The 24378-nt window shown below is 33.5% G+C and overlaps 1 protein-coding gene across 1 annotated transcript; it reads left to right on the top strand.

Annotated features, from left to right (window-relative positions):
* The first annotated feature begins 5208 nt into the window (after positions 1 to 5208).
* On the top strand, positions 5209 to 5700 carry LOC129872468 (uncharacterized). Its single transcript, XM_055947452.1, has one exon. The coding sequence runs from the start codon at positions 5209 to 5211 to the stop codon at positions 5698 to 5700; it is 492 nt and encodes a 163-aa protein (XP_055803427.1).
* Positions 5701 to 24378: the final 18678 nt, after the last annotated feature.

Below are 24378 nucleotides of genomic sequence, written 5' to 3'. Positions count from 1 at the left end.
TCAACATGAATATGTAATGCAAGTTTAAAATATAATAATAAAAATAATAGTAATAAGCAATGCTTACTCAGTTGGGAGTTTCTCTAACCGACAACCATCACTTATGAGCTAGCGATGATACAACGAAGCGATGTCGTTGCCACATCCATCCAATACCTTGCCAGGGTAAAGGACATCACCATCTTGGATCCATTCATCAAAGTCCTCTTTTTGGGACTTAAGAGGCATAGCCTCCATCCTACGCTGGCTACGTAGTTCTGGGGTTTGAGTCAATTAAACTCTTACCCAACTCGGTGCTCAATACTACTCCCAAAATATGTGCTCATATTAAACTCATCATCTAGTCTCATTGGACTTTAATTTAAATCATCAAACTCATCTCATTTCATGTTCATCAATCATTATACTTCCAAAAACATCATTTACATCTCATCAAAACATCTTGCTCAAAATATCATTTTCTCAAATTCATTCAAATTCAACTCTTTTACTCTTTCAAAACTCAATAAAATACATATATAGTATTAATTCATATAACTCTCTTTTTATCAATAAAAATAATAAAAAGCCAACATCTTTACTCAAAACATATGTAAAAATATTCATGAACATCAAATCAATTAGAATTCATGGGAAAGTAGCCATGAACAATAATTCCAATAATATGAGAGATAACAATAATAATAATATTAATGCATAAATATATCAAACTCAATAGAAGAAGAATTAATTCATCTAGAATTCAAGATTTGAATAAAACTCAACTATAACTCAATTATAATAAATTTAAATATTGGGCGCATGGACGAACTCAATCCAATGCTATGAAAGCCTTACATACCTTAAATCCGAAGGTTTACTCCGAATTTGAACACTCTTGGACCCCTAGCCTTTTCTTCTCGCCGGAGCGTTTTGTGTACTACCCGGAGTATAAGAATAACCGGAGTAGTATTTTTTATACTACTAAAACTAAAACTATATTTGAGAAGAAGTATATAGAGAGAAGAAATGCTTAGGAAAGCTTGATGAATAAAATGAGGAAATAAGGTGGGTATTTATAGGTGGGAAAGAGGGACCTAACAATAAATAAAATAATTATAAAGAAAAATCTGAAAATTTAATGGAATATATTGATGTCATGGATGATGTTAAATGGAGGACAATTTATGTCATGCATGATGTCAAATGCATCTAGATGTTTCCATGGTAGGTAAGATGAGTTCTTTTTAACAGAATACTCATTTTCGAAGCTACGTTTGAATAAGATAAATTCCTTATTAGGATTTGGTTTCTTCATAAGAATTGTAGATATGGAAGTCTAGTTTCATATCGTTCAAGAATCAACCAATTTGGAGCAACCTACAGTGAGATATGAATTTTCTTCTATCAACACTCAATTTCGTCACAGCACTATATCTTGCAAAGATTAATTTATTTGACCTACTTATACTCTGAATTTGAAGTTATGTTCTTCATGAAAGTTGTAGGTAAGGATGTTATGATTACCCAGAAATTTGAATCACCTAATTTGGACCAACCTATGAAAAGTTATACCCAAAATACAGAGGCTGTATTATTTTTGTCGAGAATTGAAATACCGACATACAACATTTTAGGGGTTGTTACAGATTTACAATTCCAGTTTTATAGATTGCTGCTTTAGCAAAGTCTTTTCAGGAAGTTGTTGATTTTGTGATAGAGGTGGAGGGGGTGAAGCCAGATAACTTCTCTAAAGAGACAACGTTCAAGAAGTTTCATAAGGGAGGTGAGTTTAGTGGTTCTTACTCCAGAGGACAGAGTTCTGAAGATTATTTGAACTGTCCTATTCAGTCTTCATTGCAAGTTTCAGATAGATCCATTAAAGACTAGTCAGCCCATTTCTAACTTTGGGGGTTATGTTCAATCTTCTTCGTTTTCATAAAGACCCACTCTTGACCCTAAGACTTATATGAATGTGGTGAGCCTGGACATATTAAAAAATATTGTCCAATGCAGAGTCACGTTTGGCATGATCAGGGTTATAGATCCTCATCAGTTAGAGGTGGAGGCAACGGGTATGGTAGTGGCCTTCATTCAGGAGGATATGATGGCTAAGGTAGTGATGGTTGCCAGTCCTGATGAGTTGGCAGGCAGGTTGGAACTACTAGAGTACAACCCGAAAAGGGAAATGGTTAAACGGGCAATAGAGCCCATTGTTATGCTTTTCTTGGGAGGTCAAAGGCAGAGGCATCCGATGCTGTTATCACAAGTACTCTTCTGGTCTGCGATAGCTTGGCTTTCATATTATTTGATCTAGGATCCATATTTTCTTATGTATCTTCCATATTTGTTGATGGAATCGATTTATATTATGATTATTTGATATGGCTATTCATGTTTCTACTCTTTTTGGTAAGTCAGTGCTAGTTGAGAAAGTGTATAGGTCTTGCCTTATGACTTTTGTGGGGAACAGAACTTATGTAGATTTGATTATTCTAGAGATGGTTGACTTTGATGTAATCTAGGGTATGACTTGGCTCTCTCCAAATTTTTCTATCTTAGATTGCAATGCTAAGATTGTGACATTAGCCAAGCTTGTGATGGATCAGTTGGTGTGGGAGGGTGACTATCTTCCCGCCCTAGTTTGGATTATCTCTTTTCTTCATGCTAAGATATTGGTGAGTGAGGGTTTTTTAGCCTTCCAAGCACATCTCGGGGATGATAGTTCTGAAGTACCATCGATTGAGTCTATTTTAATAGTGCGTGAGTTTATGGATGTTTACCCTGAAGACATACCTGGTATGCCACCTGATAGGGATATAGATTTTTGTATCAACTTGGAGCCCAACACTCGCCCTATTTCTATACCACCTTATAGAATGACCCCGGCTGAGTTGAGGGAGTTGAAGGCCCAACTTTAAGAGTTGCTGGGTAACAATTTTATAAGATCGAGTGCCTCTCCTTAGGGTGCTCTAGTTTTATTTGTAAAGAAGAAGGACAGTAGCCTTCGTTTGTGCATAGACTACAGGCAGCTGAATAAGGTGACTATTAAAAATAGGTATTCCCTTTCTCGCATTGATGACTTATTCGATCAATTGGAGAGTGCTTGTATTTTCTCAAAAATTGATTTGAGGTACGGTTACCATCAGTTGAAAATATGGGCAGCAGATGTACCGAAGACTTCTTTTTGAACCAGGTATGGACACTATAAATTCTTGGTAATGTCTTTTAGGCTTACAAATGCGCCTACTGCTTTCATGAGCTTGATGAATGGAATCTTTAAGCCATATTTGGATCTCTTTGTTATTTTTTTTATTGATGATATATTGATCTACTCAAAGAGTAGAAAAGAACATGAAGAGCATCTGAGGATTGTTCTAGGATTGTTAAGGGAGAAAAGGCTATATGCCAAATTCTCCAAGTGTGAGTTCTAGTTTGATTTAGTGTATTTCTTAGGGCACATAGTTTTTGAGGATGGAGTTATGGTGGATCCCTAGAAGATTGAAGCAGTGAAGAGTTGGGCAAGACCCACTAATGTCTCAGAGGTAAAAAGCTTTGCTGGGTTGGATAGCTACAACCGCCGATTCGTCAAGGGATTTGCTTTCATTTCTTTCTACCTGACCAATCTGACCAAGTAGAAAGTTCCATTTATATGGTCGGACGGGTGTGAAGAGATATTTCCAAAACTCAAGACTTTATTGACTACTACACCAATTCTGGCCTTGCCAGTAGAAGGTAAGAATTTTATTATTTATTGTGATGCATCATATTCTGATTTAGGCGAACTGTTGATGCATGACAAAAATGTAACTTCCTATGCTTTGAGGTAATTAAAGGTGCATAAACATAATTACCCCACTCATGATTTGGAGTTGGCTGTAGTTGTATTTGTATTGAAGTAGTGGAGACATTATATATATGGGTAAAGTGTGAAGTGTATACAAATCATCGCAGTTTACAATATGTATGCGCCCATAGAGACTTGAATTTGAGGCATAGGAGATGGATGGAAATGCTAAAGGACTATGATATCACTATTCTTTATCACCCAGAAAAAGCTAATGTAGTGGTCGATGCCTTGAGTAGAAAAGCAGAGAGCATGAGAAGTTTAGCTCATTTGCAGGTTTCCCGACATCCATTGGCTAGAGAGGTTCAAACTCTGGCTAATAACTTTGTAAGGCTGGAAGTTACTGAGAAAAGAGGATTCTTGGCCTATGTGGAGGAAAGACCTTCTTTCCTTGACAAGATTACAAAAAAGTAGTTTGATGATGAGTAGCTGAGTCGGATTCGTGATATGGTCTTGTAGGGAGGGGTTAAAGAGGCTGTGATCGATGAGAAAGGCATCTTGAGGATTAAGGGGCAGGTATGTGTACCCCGTATTGATAATTTAATTCTGACTATTCTTGTAGAGGCTCATAGTTTGAGGTACTCTATACATCCAGTGCAAACAAGATGTATCACGATTTGAGACAACATTATTGGTGAAGCAGAATGAAGCTGACATTGTTGATTTTGTTGCCCATTATCCAAATTGTCAGCAGGTAAAATATGAGCAGCAAAGGTCTGGAGGGACACTTTAAAGAATGCCCATTCCTGAATGGAAGTGGAAAAGGATTGCAATGGATTTTGTAGTCGGCCTTCCAAAGACATTGGGTAAGTTTGATTCGATATGGGTGATTGTTGATAGGTTAACTAAGTTTGCTCACTTTATTCCATTCAAGGTGACTTATGATGCTGAGAAGTTATCCAAAATCTATATCCGCAAGATTGTTCGATTATATGGAGTTCTGATTTCTATCATATCAGATAGAGGTATGCAATTTACATCTAACTTTTTGGAGGACCTTGCATGTTAAGTTAAGCACTAGATTGGATCTTAGTACTGCATTTCACTCTTAGACCGATGGGTAGTCTGAGAGGACAATTTTAATGCTGGAGGATATGCTTCGTGCATGCATGATAGATTTTGGTAGTTATTGGGATCAATTCCTACCCTTGGTAGAGTTTTCGTATAATAATAGCTATCACTCGAGTATTGATATGACTCCTTTTGAGGCATTGTATGGAAGGAGATGTAGGTCTCCTATTGGTTGGTTTGATGCATTTCAGGTGAGACCTTGGGGAACTGATCTTTTGAGGGAATCATTATAGAAGGTGAAATTCATTCAGGAGAAGCTTCTAGTAGCTCAGAGTAGGCAGAAGGAGTATGCAGACCAAAAGGTCAGGGACATGGAGTTTATGGAGGGAGAGCATGTATTGTTGAAGGTTTCGCCCATAAAGGATGTGGTGAGATTCGATAAGCAAGGTAAGCTCAGTCCGAGATATATTGGGTCATTTAAAGTTCTTAATCATGTTGGAGAGGTTTCCTATGAATTGGCTTTACCTCCAGATTTATCTGGATTGCACCCAGTGTTTCATATGTCTATGCTAAATAAATATCATGGTGATGGAAACTATATTATTCATTGGGATTCGGTCTTTCTTGATGAGAATTTGTCTTATGAGAAGGAGCTTGTAGCTATTCTCAAAAGGGAGGTCCGCAAGTTGAGGTCAAGGGAGATTGCGTCTGTGAAGGTCCAATGGAGGAATCGTCCTGTTGAGGAGTCCACTTGGGAGATTAAGGCTGATATGCATGGAAGATATCCACATCTGTTCGTCGAGTCAAGTATCATTTTCTACCATTTCTCTTCTCTTGACCGTTTGGGGATGAACGGTGGGTAAATTAGTATCTGTTGTAACGATCCCTTAGGTCGTTTTGAGAACTAGACCTTTTTATTTTATAAAAGACTCATTCCGTAAATTTTTAATGGGTATTTGGACTATTTGATAACCATGGTTATTTAGTTGAGGGGTAAATTTAAATAACTAATTTAATTAGTGGCCTAAGTTGATAATTTATTTAACACTCTATACCAATTATTAAAGAAAAAGGATAGGGTTTATTAATTTTGATACATAATTAAGTAGAAAAAAAATGAAAGAACAGAGAGAAAACTTACCGGCGCAGAACGAGTGCTTTAGGTACATCACAACCTCGCCCAAATCTTTGTTTTACTGAATAATGATAACAATGAAACTTAGGGAAGTAATTGTTAGAGATTATATATTATTATATACATATAATGACTTTGCAGGAAGCATAATGTTAGTTTCTTAATTAAAGTAGCTAATGGGTAATTGTTGGTCCATGGCAATAAGAAAATTGGAAAATCTTGAACCCATGTACATTGCACGTTAGGTATTGCATCAAGCTGCAACCTATTTTTCTTGTACAGTAACACCACAGCCAATTGTAAAACGTGTCTTCGGTGTTTATTTCCATATAATTATTGCATTATAATTCAAGTTTTGGTGTGTTGAGATAGATAATTAAATATTAGGGATTGTATTACCTAAATACCATTAAAGTTATGCTATTGGAGGAATTAAGACTTTACCCTATGCTTGAGTTTTAGGGAATTGATTTTAGAGTTGGGCTTGTTGTTGGGTATAGGTTAAACATATAAATATATCGGTGTCTACAGACTAGTTTACTTATAAATATTATATATTTGATAGATTGGAAATAGTCTGAGGCATTGAAGAAAGGAAGGACATTGGTGGATTAGCTTTCTTTACTTCGGTTCTTCGGTTGAGGTAGTTTATGGTTTATTTTATAGTATAGATAGACTCTTAATAGTGATTAATAGTCATTGAGTAATGTGTGAAGTTTATGATGCAATTAATTGTTGTGGTTTGGATGGTTGGTATGTTGTTGTGATTGGTCTAAAAGCCCAAGACCGTGAAATCCATAATCTTGAACTTGCCCTATCAAAAGTGGTGCCTTGAATAAAGAAGACTTGATGAAATATTGTTAATGAAGTGGAATGATAAATTAATTATGTTTGGATTGGATTTCACGAGCTCACACGGTATGTTTGGATTGAATGTCACATTCAGACATGGTATGTTTGGATCGGGTGTCACATTCCGGCACGGTATATTTAGATTAGATTTCACATTCCAGCACATTATATTTGGACCGAGTGTCACATTCCGGAACGGTAATAATAAGGGAAAAAAAATTAAAATGATTTAATGTTACCCAATCTCCAATAACTCATTCCCCAAAAGAGCGTGATGTGGAGGCCTGAGTCCTCATATGTGATCTTAATATTGTTGATTGGTTATGTAATTATTCATTGTGTTGTCACTTGATATTGATCTTGTTGGTTGTCACCTATAAATGCTATAGTTGATTTTCCGTTATTACTTTATGCATATTGATTCTATTTTGAGTCGGCCGATGATACCTACTCAGTACATGTTTTTCTGTACTGAACCCTACTTGTATTTTTCTTTGTTTTATTTTATAGAGTGCAGCGAGTGTTCAATCGACTTCGACTCGACAACTCTAATTAGTCTCTAATTCATCAGATTTTAGGGTGAGCTATCCTTCTAGTTCGTGATGGATTCTCTCGGTTATGACATGGTGTCCTTAGTTTTCGGACACATTATGTTATTTATTTATTCTGGTGTTTGACATTTCTAGACTTAGTTTTAGAATTTAGATGTCCTTTATTTAATGACTTTCATATTTTAGGGAACATTACGTAATAGATTTTAGTGGCTTTTGTTATTTCTTACTTTAATAAGGTTGAGCTTCCGCATTATTGTCGTGGTTTATAAGTTGTATCATTAATGTAAGTTGGAGTTTGTATTGTTGGTTCTCTCACCTAGGAGATTAAGTGTGGGTGCCACTAATGGCCCAGTTTGGGTCGTGAAAACAACATTTTCTACTCCTCAAGGACAATACGAATGGCTAGTCTTGTCGTTTGGACTAAAAAATGTACCTCTGATATTCCAGAGAAAAATAGATAATATCTTTAAAGATTATGACTATATATTTGTCTACGTAGATGAAATTTTAGTTTTATCTGATACTCTTGAAGAACACTTGATACATCTAAATAAGTTTACAAACTTAAGTTTTGGAACATGGATTATCACTTTCTAAAAAGAAAGCAAGCCTAATAAAAATTGAGATAGAATTTTTGGGTATGATAATTGATGGAAATGGTATAAATCTAGAAAGCCATATAGTTGAATAAATATTTGTTTTTCCTGATAAATTAATCGATAAAAAGCAAGTACAAAGCTTTCTAGGAATTCTTAATTATACCTCTGATTATATTCAAAATTTGGCTGAATTAAAGAAGCCATTCCAGGAATTATTAAAAGAGGATAAAAGTTTTGAATTTAATGAAGTACTAACTAAAAAGGTAAAAGATATTAAATCTATATGCAAAAATTTATCGAAATTACAATTACTTAAAGATAGTGATGACTTAATTCTAGAAGCAGACTCTTCAGAACACTATTGGAGCGGCATATTAAAAAAGAAAGACTACGATCCTAATAAGAATAAAATAGGAGAAAGTCTATATCGATATTGTTCTGGAACCTTTTCAGAAACACAAACACGATATCATATTAATGAAAAAAAATTACTAGCCGTAGTAAAACATTGCCAAAAATTATATTACTTTTTATTACCAAAGAGATTTACTCTTAGAACCAATAATACACAAGTAAAAGCCTTTATTCATAATAATCTTCCATCAAAACCGAAATATAAATAATTTATTAGATGACAAATGTTATTGTCTGAATACTCTTTTGACATCGAAATTATCGATCTGATAAGAATATTGCAGCAGATTTTCTCACAAGAGATAGACGAGATTAAACAACATATGATGATATATCTGCAAGATATCAATAAATGCTTTGAGGATATTCAGACCTCAGTATCCGATATTATTAAAATTGCCAATTTCGATTGTGAACAAAAGATTGCTGACAAATTAATCAACATATGTGCACAGATAACATCCAAAATTGGACAATGCAGTAATTCTTACGATACCCTTAATAACCTGATAAAAATCAAGAGAGATGATAATACCTCTACAACTACTACTACTACTACTATTATTATTATTATTATTATTATTATTATTATTATTATTATTATTATTATTATCATCATTATTATTATTAATATTGTTATTATTATTATTATTATTGTTATTATTATTATTATTATTAATATTGTTGTTATTATTATTATTATTATTATTATTATTATTATTATTATTGTTATTATTCAGTTCTCTTTTTCCGCTAGTGATGGTCTGTTGCTTATGGTTCCAGACTATGGGATTAGGCTTACCTACTGGTGGGTTAATAGTAAGTGTCATCATTAACTGAGAAATCGGGTCTTGACAAATATATATGTGAGAAATTCAAGATTACTCACCAAAATTCAACAACTTATCTTCCTCAAATGAATGGAGTCGTAGAAGCTGCCAATAAGAGCATCAAAAAATATTGAGAAAGATGATTAAAATTAACAGAGGTTGGCATGATATGTTACCATAGCAAAAGGATACCATACAACCATCAGAACGTCAATCAGAGCCACTCCATACTTGCTAGTTTTCTGACTTGAATTCTCAAAAAATTAGATACGTAGGCGGTCTATGTTGGCCTTGGTCATTTCATTATTAAATTTACCATTTCCTTTATACCCAATAGAGGAACTATGTTTAACCTAATTCCTGTCTATACGGGATACGTAGGCACCACAACAGCTCGCTCATATTCTCCGTAAGATTTTTATTTCCCTAATAATGGAAACTAGGGCAGAATTTATCACGACCCGAATTCGGCTGTGATGGCACTCATCTCAACCCACCGAGACAAGTCAGCCTAAAACTCAATGGAAAGTAAATGCGGAAGTATTTGAGATAAAACAAGATGTAACTTAGTCAAAAAAAATATCAAAATCCCCCAAGACTGGTTGTCATGTGTATAAGCCACTAATACATTACCGAAGTACGAAAGAGAATACAGTCACAATGTCTTTGTCTCTAGAATAGGACTAAAACATAATAAAAGAGTAAGAGGTATCCCCTAGATGGATGTAACAACTACCTCAACACTCGAAATGACACCCGCGGATATGGTAGAAAATGCGAGGAGATCAAGCAAGTCTGGGATCACAACCTACACAAGTGTAGAAGCAAGGGGTGAGTACCAAACAACACGGTACTGAGCAAGTGGATAATTAAAACTAAGCAAAGTTCAATAGATACAAGTACTCCTGTCATCCCAACCGAACCTCCTCCACTACAACCTGCATAAAACCATCCCAACTCTACACTCTACATTAATAATAATACAGTCCACGAATATTCATCAGTAGTCTCATCAAGTGAATCATATCAAGTCAAGTTCAACATATACAGAGCAATAAGTAGTAAACACGAATTCACAAATATCAACAAAATGTGATGCAATGCAATGAGATGATGCATGTCTGTCCTATCGGTACATATCTGCTGAATTACAGTCCGAAACCCATGGGGGACATTTCTGTCCAAGTTACCTACCATGGAGCGTGTGGCCCTGTCACGACCCAAAATGGGCCATGAGTGGCACCCACACTTAACCTCCTAGGTGGGAGAACCAACGAATCAAACTCCAACTAATAAATATGACAATAATGCAGAAGCTCAAATAAATACATTTTTCCCAAAATTTGAAAGTGATCACATGAAGGACATCTAAATTCTAAAACTAAGTCTAAAAATATCAACACTAGAATAAACAATTAACATAGTGTGTCCGAAAACTAAGGACACCATGCCATGACAAGAGATTCCATCGCCAATTAGAAGGATAGCTCACCCTATAATCCGATGAACTGGAGACTGACTAGAGTTGAGGTTGAGTCGAAGTCAGTGGAACACTCGCTTCACTCCATAAAATAAAACAAGAAAATATACAAGTAGGGGTCAGTACTGGACATTATGTACTGAGTAGGTATCATCGGTCGACTCAAAAAAGGAATCAATATGCAATAAGTAATAGCGAAAAATCAAACGTTGCACTTAATAGGTTGCAACCAACAAGATCAAGATCAAGTGACAACACAATGAATAATTTCATAACCAATCAACAATATCAAGATCACACAGGAGGACTCATGCCTCCACATCACACTCTTTTGGAAAATGAGTTATTGGAAATTGGGTAGCATTAAGTCATTTTAAGTTGTTCTTCTTTTATATTACCGTACTGGAATGTGACACCCAATCTAATAATATCATGTCGAAATGTGACACCTGATCCAAATATACCATGTCAGAACGTGATATCCGATCCAAATATACTATGTCAGAACGTGACACCCGATCCAGATATAATTACTTTATCATTCTTTATTATTACATTTCACTTCATTAATAATATTTCATCAAGCCTTCTATATTCAAGACACTATTTTTGATAGGGCAAGTTCAAGATTATGGATTTCATGGACTCGGAATTTCAGACCAATCACAACAACATATCAACCATTCAAACCACAACAATTAAATACGTAGTAAACTTCAGACATTACTCAATGAATACCAATCACTATTAAGAGTCTATCTATGATATAGAATAAAAACCATAACCTACCTCAACCAAAGAACCGAAGTAAAGTAAGTTAATCCACCAATGTCTTTCATTTCTTCAATACCTCAGACCAATTTCAAGCTATCAAATATATAATATTTATAAGTAAACTAATCCGTAAATACCAATATTATATATATATGTTTAACCTAGACCCAATAACTCACTCAATTCTATAAACATGTTCCTAATCTTGATGCCACTTAACATGTCAACTCCCATATTTTTTGAATTTCAAAACTAGGGTTAAACCTCAATTAAATTAAATAATCACTTTAAAACTTGAGTCTTTCGTAACGCTTCCGAACGATCAAAATCTTTTCAAATAAATAATCTTCATAAGAATACGAATCCAATGACACCCATATAGCTATATTTATTTTTGAATAAAAAATTGGGTCAAAAATTCATCCTGAGTCATTGAAGTCAAATCTGAAATTTTCTTTCCGATTTTGTTCATTAATGATAAAATAAACTCACATATCAAATTTCAGCTAAAACGGATCATTATTTGACCTTCAAATCAAGATTTTATGTGAAAAACCCTAGGGTCATATTTTCTTATTTCAGCTTTATTTCTCCACCAATATACCCTAAAATTAAGTTCATAATCACATAAAAATTTAATGGAAAGGATGAGAATAATTACCTTGACGCTTTAGAATGAAAATCCCTATTTTTCTCTTCTCCTTTATTTTTCTTTTCCCCTTTCTTTTCTTTCTTCCTCCGTATTTTTTTTCTTCTAGTTTCTGAGTTTTCTCATTTTTCATTACATCTGATGGCTTAATGCCATCATATTTTATATATATATATATTTTCTTTTCTTTTCTTTTATCATTATTTATTTTCTTCTTTTTTTTTCTACTCAATTATGTATCAAAATTAATAAACCCTATCATTTTCCTTTAATAATTGGTATAGAGTGTTAAATAAATTATCAACTTAGCCCACTAATTAAATTAGTTACTTAAATTTACCCCTCAACTAAATAACTATGGTTATCGAATAGTCCAAAATACTCATAAAAAAATAATACGGGATGAGTCTTTTATAAAATAAAAAGCTCTATTTCTCAAAATGACATAATGGGTCGTTACAGGCCAGTCCCCTCAATATACATATCCTTCCACAGAGCATGTGGCCCGACCCCTTTATTTTATAATACCTACCATGGAGCATGTGGCCCGACCCCTTTGTTTCATATCATTTTCAGTCTCAACACAATATGTCAGAACCAATGCAATCAATTTATGTTAATATGATTCACGATAATAGCATGACAACAACAATAATTTTTCCTATCTCACATCAATGTAGTCATTTCACATGTCCAAAATAAACTCATAATCACAACATATCAATTCCACCACTATATGTCATTAGATCACCATGTTATACCCCTCATCTCAATTGTAAAGGCCAATCATGCAATCAATAACCCAGCCTAATTTTTATTACTTCCTAGTACACATAATACCAAAATACAAGCATCTACAAGCTTAAACTGAGGTTTAGAAATTCACTTGCCTCAAATAATCAAGCAATCACTCCGGGACTTGAGCCTTCCCTTTTCGTTGGCTTCCAAATCAATGCAATCTAGTCAAATAAATAATCACAATAATATTTCGAAACTAAAAACACTCATTTCTATCCTAGACCAAAAACTCACACAAATCTATAATCAAGTTCCTAAATCTTGATGCCAATTAATAAATCAAATCTTATACTTTCTAAATTTCAAGCCTAGGGTTAAGTCTCAATTTTCTCCAATGTCACAAATTTGATGAAATTCATATAACATAATACACATAATATTTAGTTACCTATCTCAATATATCAAAACTTAATTTATAATGTAAAATAATATAGTAATAGTTAAAATTGGAGCCACTGTTACGAAACCAGTGGCAACAATCACGCCAAATTCCTATTGTTGTTTACAGATCACATTCCTATTGCTTTCATAATTTCATATGATACTAATAGAATAATAATAATATGACCCCCAACTTAAGTTTACCTGAATTGAAGTGTGGCGATCTCTTCTCGTCGTCGTCTGCGAAGGTAAGTTCCTCGTTCTTTCTTGCTTCTTTTTCTAATTAATTAGGTACTAAAGTAACAAACCTTACTAACCTATTTTAATAAATATAAGAAAAGTGGTATTAAATAAGTTAACACTTTAGTCCATTAATTAAATTAATTATTTAAAATCACCCATCAACTAATTAACCGAAGTTATCGAATAGTCCAAATAACCCATTAAAATTTTACGGGAAGGGTCTCGTATGAAAGGAGGAGGACTCGTTTTCAAAATGACCTATAGGGTCATTACAGAATTTTTGATAAAATATCAATAATTCAACGAGATGATGTACTTCTGTTACGGACAAGTTGAAAATCATGTCGAGATATGAGACCAGGACAGAAATTTTGAAAGGACTTCAAAAATTCTACATAATACGAGATTTTCTTTAAGGCATGTAACTAGGGCAAAAATTTTGAGGGTGGCCTCAAAAATTTCATCAAGTACCTTCAAGGGTTCAAGAAGAAGTTTTTCAAGTTCTCCAAACGCAACACAATTCTGAAAAATCCTCAAAAATTACAATTGTTCGCCTATTATGTCGATATCTAAATCAAAGATTGTTTGATTGTACTGTACATGTCATGAAAATTAATTGGCAAAGGATTTTTCCAAATTACATTTCAAATAATATTTCTTTAAAACTTTATACCTATCAATATTCTAAATTAATATGACTTTGTCATTTGTCTACCGTAATTTGGAGGATGGAGCAATATTTCTGATCCTGACAAGACAAAGCAAGGCGACCTGAACAAGTCAACACATATCAGTGTCAAAAAAATTAATAATTCTTCAGTGGATGCAGATTATCATAAGACTATCATTGAAGCTCTATTCATTAACCAACTCATTTCTATATTCACGAGAATATATTAAGTGAAAATTCAATATCAACCGCGAAAGGAATATCAAAAAACAATATTTCTCATTCAAGAATAGATGACATCACCTGCTTAAAAATAGTCAAAGTGCCTAGTGTTCGTCCTAGAATAGATGAATTATTATAACCATTTAAGACAATCCACGGGAGGATGTCATTTATTGTCACAAGCATCCGATGTTCTCCATAATTTCAAATATTGACGAAGGATGACGATAGATACCAATAGGAATGATATCTATATTAAAGATCGATATATTTATTTTTTAGTCGCCAAGAGGGACATTCATAGTATATTATCGGAGGTGGTGATATCATTTGCCAAGAGGCCTATTCATTGTATATTACTAGAGGTGGTGATATCATTGCCAAGAGGGTCATTCTTATTATATTACCGGAGGTGTTGGTTTCATTTACCAAGAGGGTCATTCTTATTATATTACCGGAGGTGGTGATATCATTTGCAAAAAGGGCCATTCATATTGTATTAGCGGACGTGGTGGTGTCATTTGTCGAAAGGGCCATTCATGATAAATTACCAAAGGTGGTAATTCCAATTTCAAAGAGGGTCATTCATATTATATTATCAAAAGAGGTAATTTCATTTATCAAGAGGGCCATTCATATTATATTATGGAGGCGATGATATAATTTTCTAAGAGAGCCATTCACAATATATTACCAAATGTGGTGATATCATTATTGAGAGGGCCATTCATTCATATTGCTGGAGGTGGTGATACCAATTGCCAAGAGGGTCATTCATAATATATTACCAAAGGTGGCCATATGATTTGCCGAGAGAATCATCCATATTATATTATCAAAGGTGGTGATATTATTTGCCGAGAGAGTCATTCATATTATACTACCGAAAGTGGTGATATCATTTTCCAAGAGGACCATTTATATTATATTGCCAGAAGTGGTGTTATCATTTGTCAAGAAGGTCATTCATATTATATTATCAGAGGTGGTGATATCATTTGTCGTGAGGTCCATTCATTATATTATCGGATGTGGTAATATCATTTGGCAAGAGGTCCATTTATATCACATTATCGGATGTGGTGATACCAATTATCGAGAGGGCCATTCATATTATATAACCGGAGGTAGTGATATCAGTTGTTGAGAGGGCCACTCATATTATATTACCGTAGGTGGTGATATCATTTGCCAAAAAGTCCATTCACATTATATTATCAAAGTGGTAATACCAATTGCCGAGAGGTCCATTTTTATATTATTGTCAATAGGGTCATCATCATATCATTCCCAAAAGGGTAATTATCATCATGGCATTATTTGTCGAGAGAGCCATCATCATATACATTCTCGAGAGGAATATTATCATATCATTTCCAAAAGGGCCATCATCATCATACTATATTACCGACATCCATCATCGTAGTGTATCATACCAACTCATCACATAATGTGTCAAAAATAAATGAAGCTGATGCTCGAGAAATATATTATAAATACATCAATTTTGGAAGAGTGTCTTGTTTTCTCTAGAACCAGTGGAGTCTGACGTGCCGACATAGTAAAGACACTACTTTCCTATTTGAATTATAGTTTCTACTAATGAGTTTTATCTCAGTCTTTGTCAAGAACATCTGAAAGAAAGTATTCTCAATTAAATCATAGGTGCGGACTTCATCAAAAAGGGTGTAGCACAACGCAGAACTTTTTCTTAGCAACAAACTGGAACATTGTCTGAAGATGAGTATCAAACTCTTAGTACACGAGTTGAGGAGCGACTTCTACCACAATCAAACCACACCCCTACCAAAAGATATGTGGGTATTTCTTAGGGTTTATAATTTTAGTTTTGCATTCGATGCAGTTTTATATTCCATCGTGTAGCGACCCATTAAGTTGTTTTGAGTACTAGAGCTTTTTATTTCATAAAAAACTCATCCCGTAAATTTTTAATGAGTATTTTGGACTATTTGATAACTATGATTATTTAATTGAGGGGTAACCTTAGATAATTTATTTAGTTAGTGAGCTAAATTGGTAATTTATTTGATACCCTATACCACTTGTTCACTATATATATATATATAGAAATAAAATAGTTTGATTTAGCTTTGATTTATTTATTAATTCTTAATTAGTTGCCCTAATTATTTAAAAGAAAACAAACAAGGGCAGAAACTTATCTAGCGTCGACGAAGAGCAACTAATGCTTCATATAAACTACTGCGCAATTGTAAGTATGAATAGATGTATTATTCTTAGTATTATTACTATGTATTATGCGTATTATTATTACTATTATAATGAGGAATTGTGAAAGATAAATGAAGTATTTGGAAAGTTGCAAAAGTTGACTATCCGTAAAGGTTATTATTGGGGTTTTGGGGGACAAGCTTTTGACTGTCATTATTAACTAAGCATTGAGACATGATTGGCTAATGGAACTTGGAATTTATATGTATGTTTGAGGTTCTGTAATGGTTGGTCCTCGTAATAGTTCATAGTTTTCTTGGTTGTTTTTTTTCCAGATTCTTTTCTTATTATTATTATATTATAATTTATATTTTGATATATTGAGATAGGTAATTAAATAATAGATGTATTTTATTATACGGATATCATTAGATTTATATGATTGAAAGAAATTGAGGCTTAACTCTACGCTTAAGATTGAGGAAATTAATTATCGGTTTGAGTCTGTTGTTTGGTCTAAGCTAGACGACATATAGCAATATGGGTGTCTACAGACTAATTTACTAACGAATATTGTATACTTAATAGATTGGAAATGTGAGACATTGAAGAAAGGAAAATTGTTGGTGAATTAACTTGCTTGACTTTGGTTCTTCGGTTGAGGTAGGTTATGATTTATTCTATATTATAGATAGACTCTTAATAGTGATTGATAGTCGTTGAGTAATGTTGTGAAGCTTTCTATACATTTAATTATTGTGGTTTGGTTGATTGATATGTTGTTGTGAATGGTCTGAAATCCCAAGACTATGCAATCCATAATCTTGAACTTGCTCGATCAAAGTGATGCCTTGAATAAAGAAGACTTGATGAAATATTCTTAATAAACTAGAATGTGATATTAAAGAATGATAAATTAATTATATTTGGATCGGGTGCCATATTCTGACATCATATATTTGGATCGAGTGTTACGTTCTAACACTGTATATTTGGATTGAGTGTCGTGAGCCGACATGATATATTTGGATCGTGTGTCACATTTCGACACTGTATATTTAGATCGGGTGTCACAAGCCGACACGATATTATTGAATCAGATGTCACGTTTCCCCATGGTAATACTAAAGGAAAATATATTAAAATGACTTAATCTACTCAATTCCAAATAACTCATTTTCCAAAAGTGCGTGGTATGGAGACCTGAGTCCTCATGTATACTTTGGATATAGTTGACTAATTACGTAACTATATCATTGTGTTGTCATTTGATCTTGATCTTGTTGTTTGTCACATGTTAAGTGTTGTAGTTGATTTCCTGCTATTACTTTATTCATATTGATTTTTATTTTGAGTCGGCCAATGATACCTACTCAGTATATGTTGCCCTATACTGATCCCTACTTGTATTTTTCTTTATTTTATTTTATGGAGTGCAGCGAGTATACCATCGCCTTCGACTCGACCTCAGCTATAGCTAGTGTACAGCACATCAGGTTCCAGGGTGAGCTATTCTTTCTAGCTCGTGTTGGATTCTCTCGGGCATGACATGATATCCTTAGTTTTCAGACACATTAAGTTATTCATTTATTCCACTATTTGATATTTTTTAGATTTAGTATTTTAGAATTAAATGTCCTTAAAGTGATGATTTTCAAATTTTGGGGAACGCTATGTAATAGACTTTGGTGGATTGTGTTATTTCTTTCTTTCATAAGTTTGAGCTTGTGCATTTATTATCGTATTTCATAAGTTGAATAGGTAATGTAAGTTGGGGTTTCTGTCGTTGGTTCTCCCACCTAGGAAGTTAAGTGTTGGTTCCACTCATGGCCCATTTTGGATCGTGACACATCAAGAAGCAAATCTTCAAATCCGAGTGGCAATATACGAAGATCTTTTAAAATTATATATCAGTGTAAGTTCTTGCTTATGGATATGAAGAGCTTTACATTCATGACTAAGAGGTTGCAAGCTTTTTATTTCATAATTCGACTTATTTGTCACTCTTCCGGAGCCAAAGGATATCTTAGCATAATAGATCATCTTTTTAACCGATTGAGTTGAACTACAAACAGCCTGATTCCTTATATAGGGATTTGTAGGAAGGCTTGATGTTGTAATCTTGGTTGTACTCCAACAAACCTCTTCTTATTCCATTCTCAAGATTTTCGATCTCTCCATAATTCGATAGCAGAATAGCCTTTGAAATCTTCAAAATCATGCTTATGATCAAGCGTTTTGAATTACAATTAGCCTGAATTCTCATATAGCTTGAGATACGTAGGAAACCTTATATTGAGGTACGACTATAATTTTCCAAGGTCTGTACAAAATTACCTTTTAGAAAGATGAAGATGTGGTCTGCCAAAATTGGATTGGTCAATTTTTTTTTCATGATCTCTTTCATCTATCTTAACCAAACGAAGGGGCAAGTTTTTGACGCCCAATTTTGATCCCTCACAACATATATCAATTATCGAGTTTCTTCAATTTCAATCAAATTGAAATAATTAGATTTTATAAAATTTGAAATATTTTCAAGTCGCTTTTTAGTAATTTTGTCATTTGTATAAATTTTAATGATATATATAGTTCAATATAATTTTATAAATATTCAAAAATGATCTCAAAAATATTTTATTTTTAATTAATTATCTCATAGATTAGTAGTTTTTATTTTTGAATTAATTATTGGGATGATTACGCCACATGGCCATTCGACAAAAATAATTACCAAAAAATGGACATTCACTGTATAGGCATTTATTGTCGGTGTATATTTCATGTATAGTCAGATTTTGAGTGTATCATAATGTATATTTCGTGTATAGCTCATGTATAAGTCTATATTGTATAGTCAATGTATACTTTCTATGACTTTTGGTAAGCTATATTGTATAGTCATTATATATTTTCTATGCTTTTGGCTATTTTTTATGTAAATAAAATATGGTTATATTTATTGTAAACTAATTAGTTTATTTATATATTTGAAATTGTCCCTTAATTATTCATAATTAAGTTAATTACTTTATTTTTTAGAATTAAGAAGCTCGTTAGTTAATTAGTATTAATTCATTTTATTTAATTTTTAGCCAATTTCACTAATTAATTTCAAACTTGATTAAATTCTTAACTAAGTTTTGGCTATAATTGAAATCATGTAGCCCTTTCCTAATTGCAATTCTAACTAATTTTTTTCTCCCAATTCCCAAGATACAAAACATTCTCCAATTTAACTAATTCCTTTATCCAGTGCACTCTTTTGCACCTAACTTTACAGATTCCCCACTAACTTAATTCCCCAACCCAACAAAATAATACACAAATCCTATACTTATAGATTCCCACTATCCAATCCCTTTCCAATTTCCACCCAACTTTACATCACACCAACTGATCCCAATTCCCAGTACTTACAATAACATAACTGACCCACCTCAACATATACATAAAAACTTCCTTATCCAATATAAACAAATAAAATCATCAACTACAATTTCAACCACTCCAAACGCTCCAATTTCAAAATCAACTCCATGAATAACTCTCGCCCCTCTCTCCATCTCTGAGATTTTTAGAGATATTATTATTGACTTTGATTCATATTGCATATTTTCTTGTCCAAATCTAATCCGAATAAAAAGCCATCACAATTGAATCTGAATTTTTGGGGTATGTTTTTTCCTCTTACTTTGACTTGTCCTTCCTCATTTCCAATTAATCTCTCATGTCCCACTCAAACAACTAAATTAGAATTCAATTTTTTTTAGCTATAAATACATGATATCGGTTGTGAACAGAAAGGGCAGAACACGACTTTGGACCTCTAAAAATGCACAACTTCATGTACTAGTTCTAAAATTAAAAATCTCCCAAAATAGCTTATCTAAATATACTTTAAGAATCCAAAGGTTTAGTGATTTTCAATTTCGAATTCGATCGTTTCTTCAGAAGCTCATCATGGTGGTGGAAGTTCGCCATCTCTAGCTCATTCTCGCCTCAGTTTGCCGCTCCAAGAAAGGTAATATTATTTCCTCCTGCATTCTGTTTGATACCGTGTGTTGTATGTTTAAGCTTTGGTTTCGATTCTGCTATAAGTGTTATTAATTCTTTTTTTTGTTTAGGACATAAACTGGTTCTAAGTTAGATTTGCAAGGTTATGAATTATTTCTTTGATTATTTGCTTCTTTTGTTCGCCTCGCTTTTTTTGAATCTCTAAGCAGTTAACATGAATCAAATTTAAATGAATTTCTTTTAGCATTACACAATAGTTGTTTGATTCATTCACTTGATATAGTACCTGTAAAACTAACTAAATCTCTATCTTATTTTGCTCGAAATGGTTTAACACTCATTTGGTTTTGCTTGTAAATGAATTGGTTGTGTCGTTTTGTTTCCTTGTTGTTTGTTCTCGCTTTCGTCAAATGAAACAATAGTCTTCGCTTCTTGGATTTTGTTTCTTTCTCATTGTTATCAATTCTTTGTTTTCTAGTTCAGAATCTTTTTGGTTAAGCATTCGGGATATAGTTTGGTAAAATCTATATTCTTGTTTGATACTTAGTTATTACTTGTTGAAGCATGAAGAAATTTGTTAATGTTTTCCTTGTATTTTCTGAATTTAAGAATCTGTTAACTTCATTCTTCCTACATGGATTTTGATATGTTGTTTTCTTTAATTATCAGATTCTCTGCCTATGCTATGCTTGTTTCTTCTTTGTTTATAGAAAAAATAGATTCTTACTATTTTAAAGTCCATGGTCTGATTTCTGTGTCAAATGTTTAATTAGTTAACCACATTCTTCTTCATCAAGTATTATTCATGTTTTGTGCATCTCGCTATCAAATTTCAGTAGTTTGGATATAATATATGTATATATGGCTATGTGAATTAATTATGATTCTCTTTGGGTGGAAATATGCAATAGATAAGCTTGAGTTCCGTAAGATTTGTTTTTCTCGCTAACCTTATCTGTTAAACTATGTTTTCTCATAAGCTTTTGTTATTATCTATTTGTTTTCTCAAAAGCTTTGTTATTATCCATTAAATTAATGTTCTTCTGTTTAGGCAAGCTTGTAACTTTAAATTCAATGTAGGAAAAAAATATTTGTCTTATTCTTAGCATGTTCATGAGTATTTTTTATCTTTTTATTTTTTTAAAAAAGATGCATTGCTTTAGGGGTATTAAATGGTCCACTTAATTAATTCTTCTCACTATGTGTCGTTACTGTGTATATTAAGAATATATACACTTATTAGTATCTTTCCTTTACTGGTAGTAACAAATCGCTTGAATGATATATTCCTCTTATATTTATTATTTTCATTTACTTCTTTTACATGTGATACCAATCCAAGTCCACTTTGGACTCATTTCTCGCATTTGTGTGAGTTGGTGCATTTTCGAGTCAACCTCAACAAATTGGATCGTTGTGAAATGAGAGAAAAAATGTGCCAAAGCCTAAAATGATTAGCAGCTGAAGGCTCAAAGTTAGTCCAGGCTAACAGAACCTGACTTTTGGGGCTAAAAGTTCACTTTGGACATTCTTTATTTCAGATATGTATTTCTTAATTTATTTATTTCTTATATTTATTTAACTTAGTTAAATTCTCCTAAAGATGAACCGAATTTTGTTTATGTTTATTTACTTCAGACATTTTTTTATTTTAATTAATTGTTTCATTAAATATTGCTCATATTTAAATTATTTCACTTGTCCAACTCGGGTAACCTGTCTCTTTTGAAAGCCCACTCTAGTCCACCTAGTTTAGAGTAAAGCCAAATCTCTATGTAAGTATTAGACTAAGACGGCTTAATACCCAAGGCTTATTAAGTCCATTATTAGGCGCCAAAATATGTCAAAGGTCCACGACCTAACGAAATATCATCTCATGGGACATTTGAAAGATATACGTGTTGGTAAACAAACTTTTACCCATCGGGCGGGGATCCTAACCGTGCCTTATTTTGAAGGTATGGCTCATTTCCTCAAAATTGATATGATCGTAGAGGCACCTCTGAAACTTCAAATGTGGTGGACCAGCCTCAGCAAGGAACAAATATAGGTAGTTAATCAACACGTGGGATTGTTTCCCTCACTTTTGAAAATGCTCGTCTGGCCCGAGTTGATAGAAGTTCTCACTGGATATTAGGATAACGAAAAAATAGTATTTCATTTTGGAACTATAGAAATCACTCCAACCATAGAGGAAATTAAAGATGCTATAGACATTTTTGGTACAAGATTAAATAGGAGAGCAAAAAAGAAGGCATATTGACTCCCAACAAGCCGACCAATAGAGAGATAATGGACGTCTTTAATTTGATATAAGCAGACTGGGTTCAATAGTCAAGCATCACCTTCAGAGATATTTTTGACCATTTTGGACAGATAAGTAGCTATGTAACTTTTAACAAGGAGATTTGATCGTATAAGGAATGGGACCAAATAAGACCTCTAGCATTTGCCATTGCATTACTAGGAACCATGGTGTTTCCTCGGGGTTTGAGTCTCACTATCAATACTCGGATTATCTGGTTGCTCACACTGCCTGCCATGAACTTACCAATCAAGGAGGGGAAAAATACTACCCACTTGCACCCACTGTCATAGTTGACATGTACCGTGTCTTAGGAAGGTGCAAAAATGGGCACAATTATTTCCAAGGATGTAATTTATTTCTTCAATGGTGGATAGTAAGCCACCTAGTCAAGGTACAAGGAACCAAAGAGCTTCATATCTTAGACAACAGAGGCACTCTTTTGGGTCTTAACTAGATACGAGGAAAACTAAATAGGGATGGGCTCGAATGTTTTCTAAGTTAGGGGAAAAGGACATACAATGGATGTTTGGTCAGTTCATCTCAAAGGAAATTGTGTATCGAGTTCATAAGCATCTGTTTTTACCATTTTTGGGCATTTTAGGTATTTTCCATATGTACCCATCCAATTTATGAGACAATTCGGGAGGAAGCAAGTCATACCTTCAATGGGGCATATTAATATCTATGTGTTTGATTACAGGGATGAAAAAATCCCAAGTGCAGGAGATCTACTAAAAGAATGGAACCCCCCCCCCTCCCAAAGTTGGTTAAGGATACTATCACCGAGGATCGATTCAATGATGGATATGTAGAGGGATACAACGAATGGTTAATAAGAAACTTACAAGGTCTTTCTTTTTCGATTCCAAACATTTATCACAGCCTTGAAGATAAAGAATGAGAACTAAGGATAGAATTGTAACAAGTCAAGAATCAAGTGTGGAAAATGTATAAGTCTTTCCTCCAATAGCAGGAATAGGATAAACATGCCATAGAAAGTCTAACTCAAGAACTGAAAAAGTTAAGAGGTGGTATTAGATATATCGATACTTGGATGGAAGAGAGGAAAGAGAGCACAAGAATCCAAACCTAGGAAGAAAAGGGTCGCAAGTATGATTGTTATCAGTTGATTTCCCAATACATGCTTTGACACAACATGGGATAGATCAAGAATATATGAGGATAAGAAGGAAAATCAAGAGAACCTCATTAGCTTTCGCCCCTGCGTGGGTTTGATTTTATTAATTTTCAATAATTCGCCCCTACGTGGGTTTGCTTTTTTATATAGTTTCTTTTCATGTAGTTTTCTTAAATGGCCCCTACATAGTCCCTTTCTCTTTATGTATTTCCCTATCCCAAAATATCCCTCATTATTTATGCGAAATTTATCTTAGGGCAATGGAATGGTCTAAATACCACACA

The sequence above is a fragment of the Solanum dulcamara genome, chromosome 11 (assembly GCF_947179165.1).
Source record: "Solanum dulcamara chromosome 11, daSolDulc1.2, whole genome shotgun sequence".
Taxonomy (NCBI): Eukaryota; Viridiplantae; Streptophyta; class Magnoliopsida; order Solanales; family Solanaceae; genus Solanum; species Solanum dulcamara.
The sequence above is the reverse complement of the archived record's forward strand: the minus strand, read 5'-3'. Positions and strand labels throughout refer to the sequence as shown.

Coding starts and splice junctions, on each gene's coding strand:
- LOC129872468 (XM_055947452.1), top strand. CDS start 5,209: ATGGAGTTTATGGAGGGAGAGCATGTATTGTTGAAGGTTTCGCCCATA.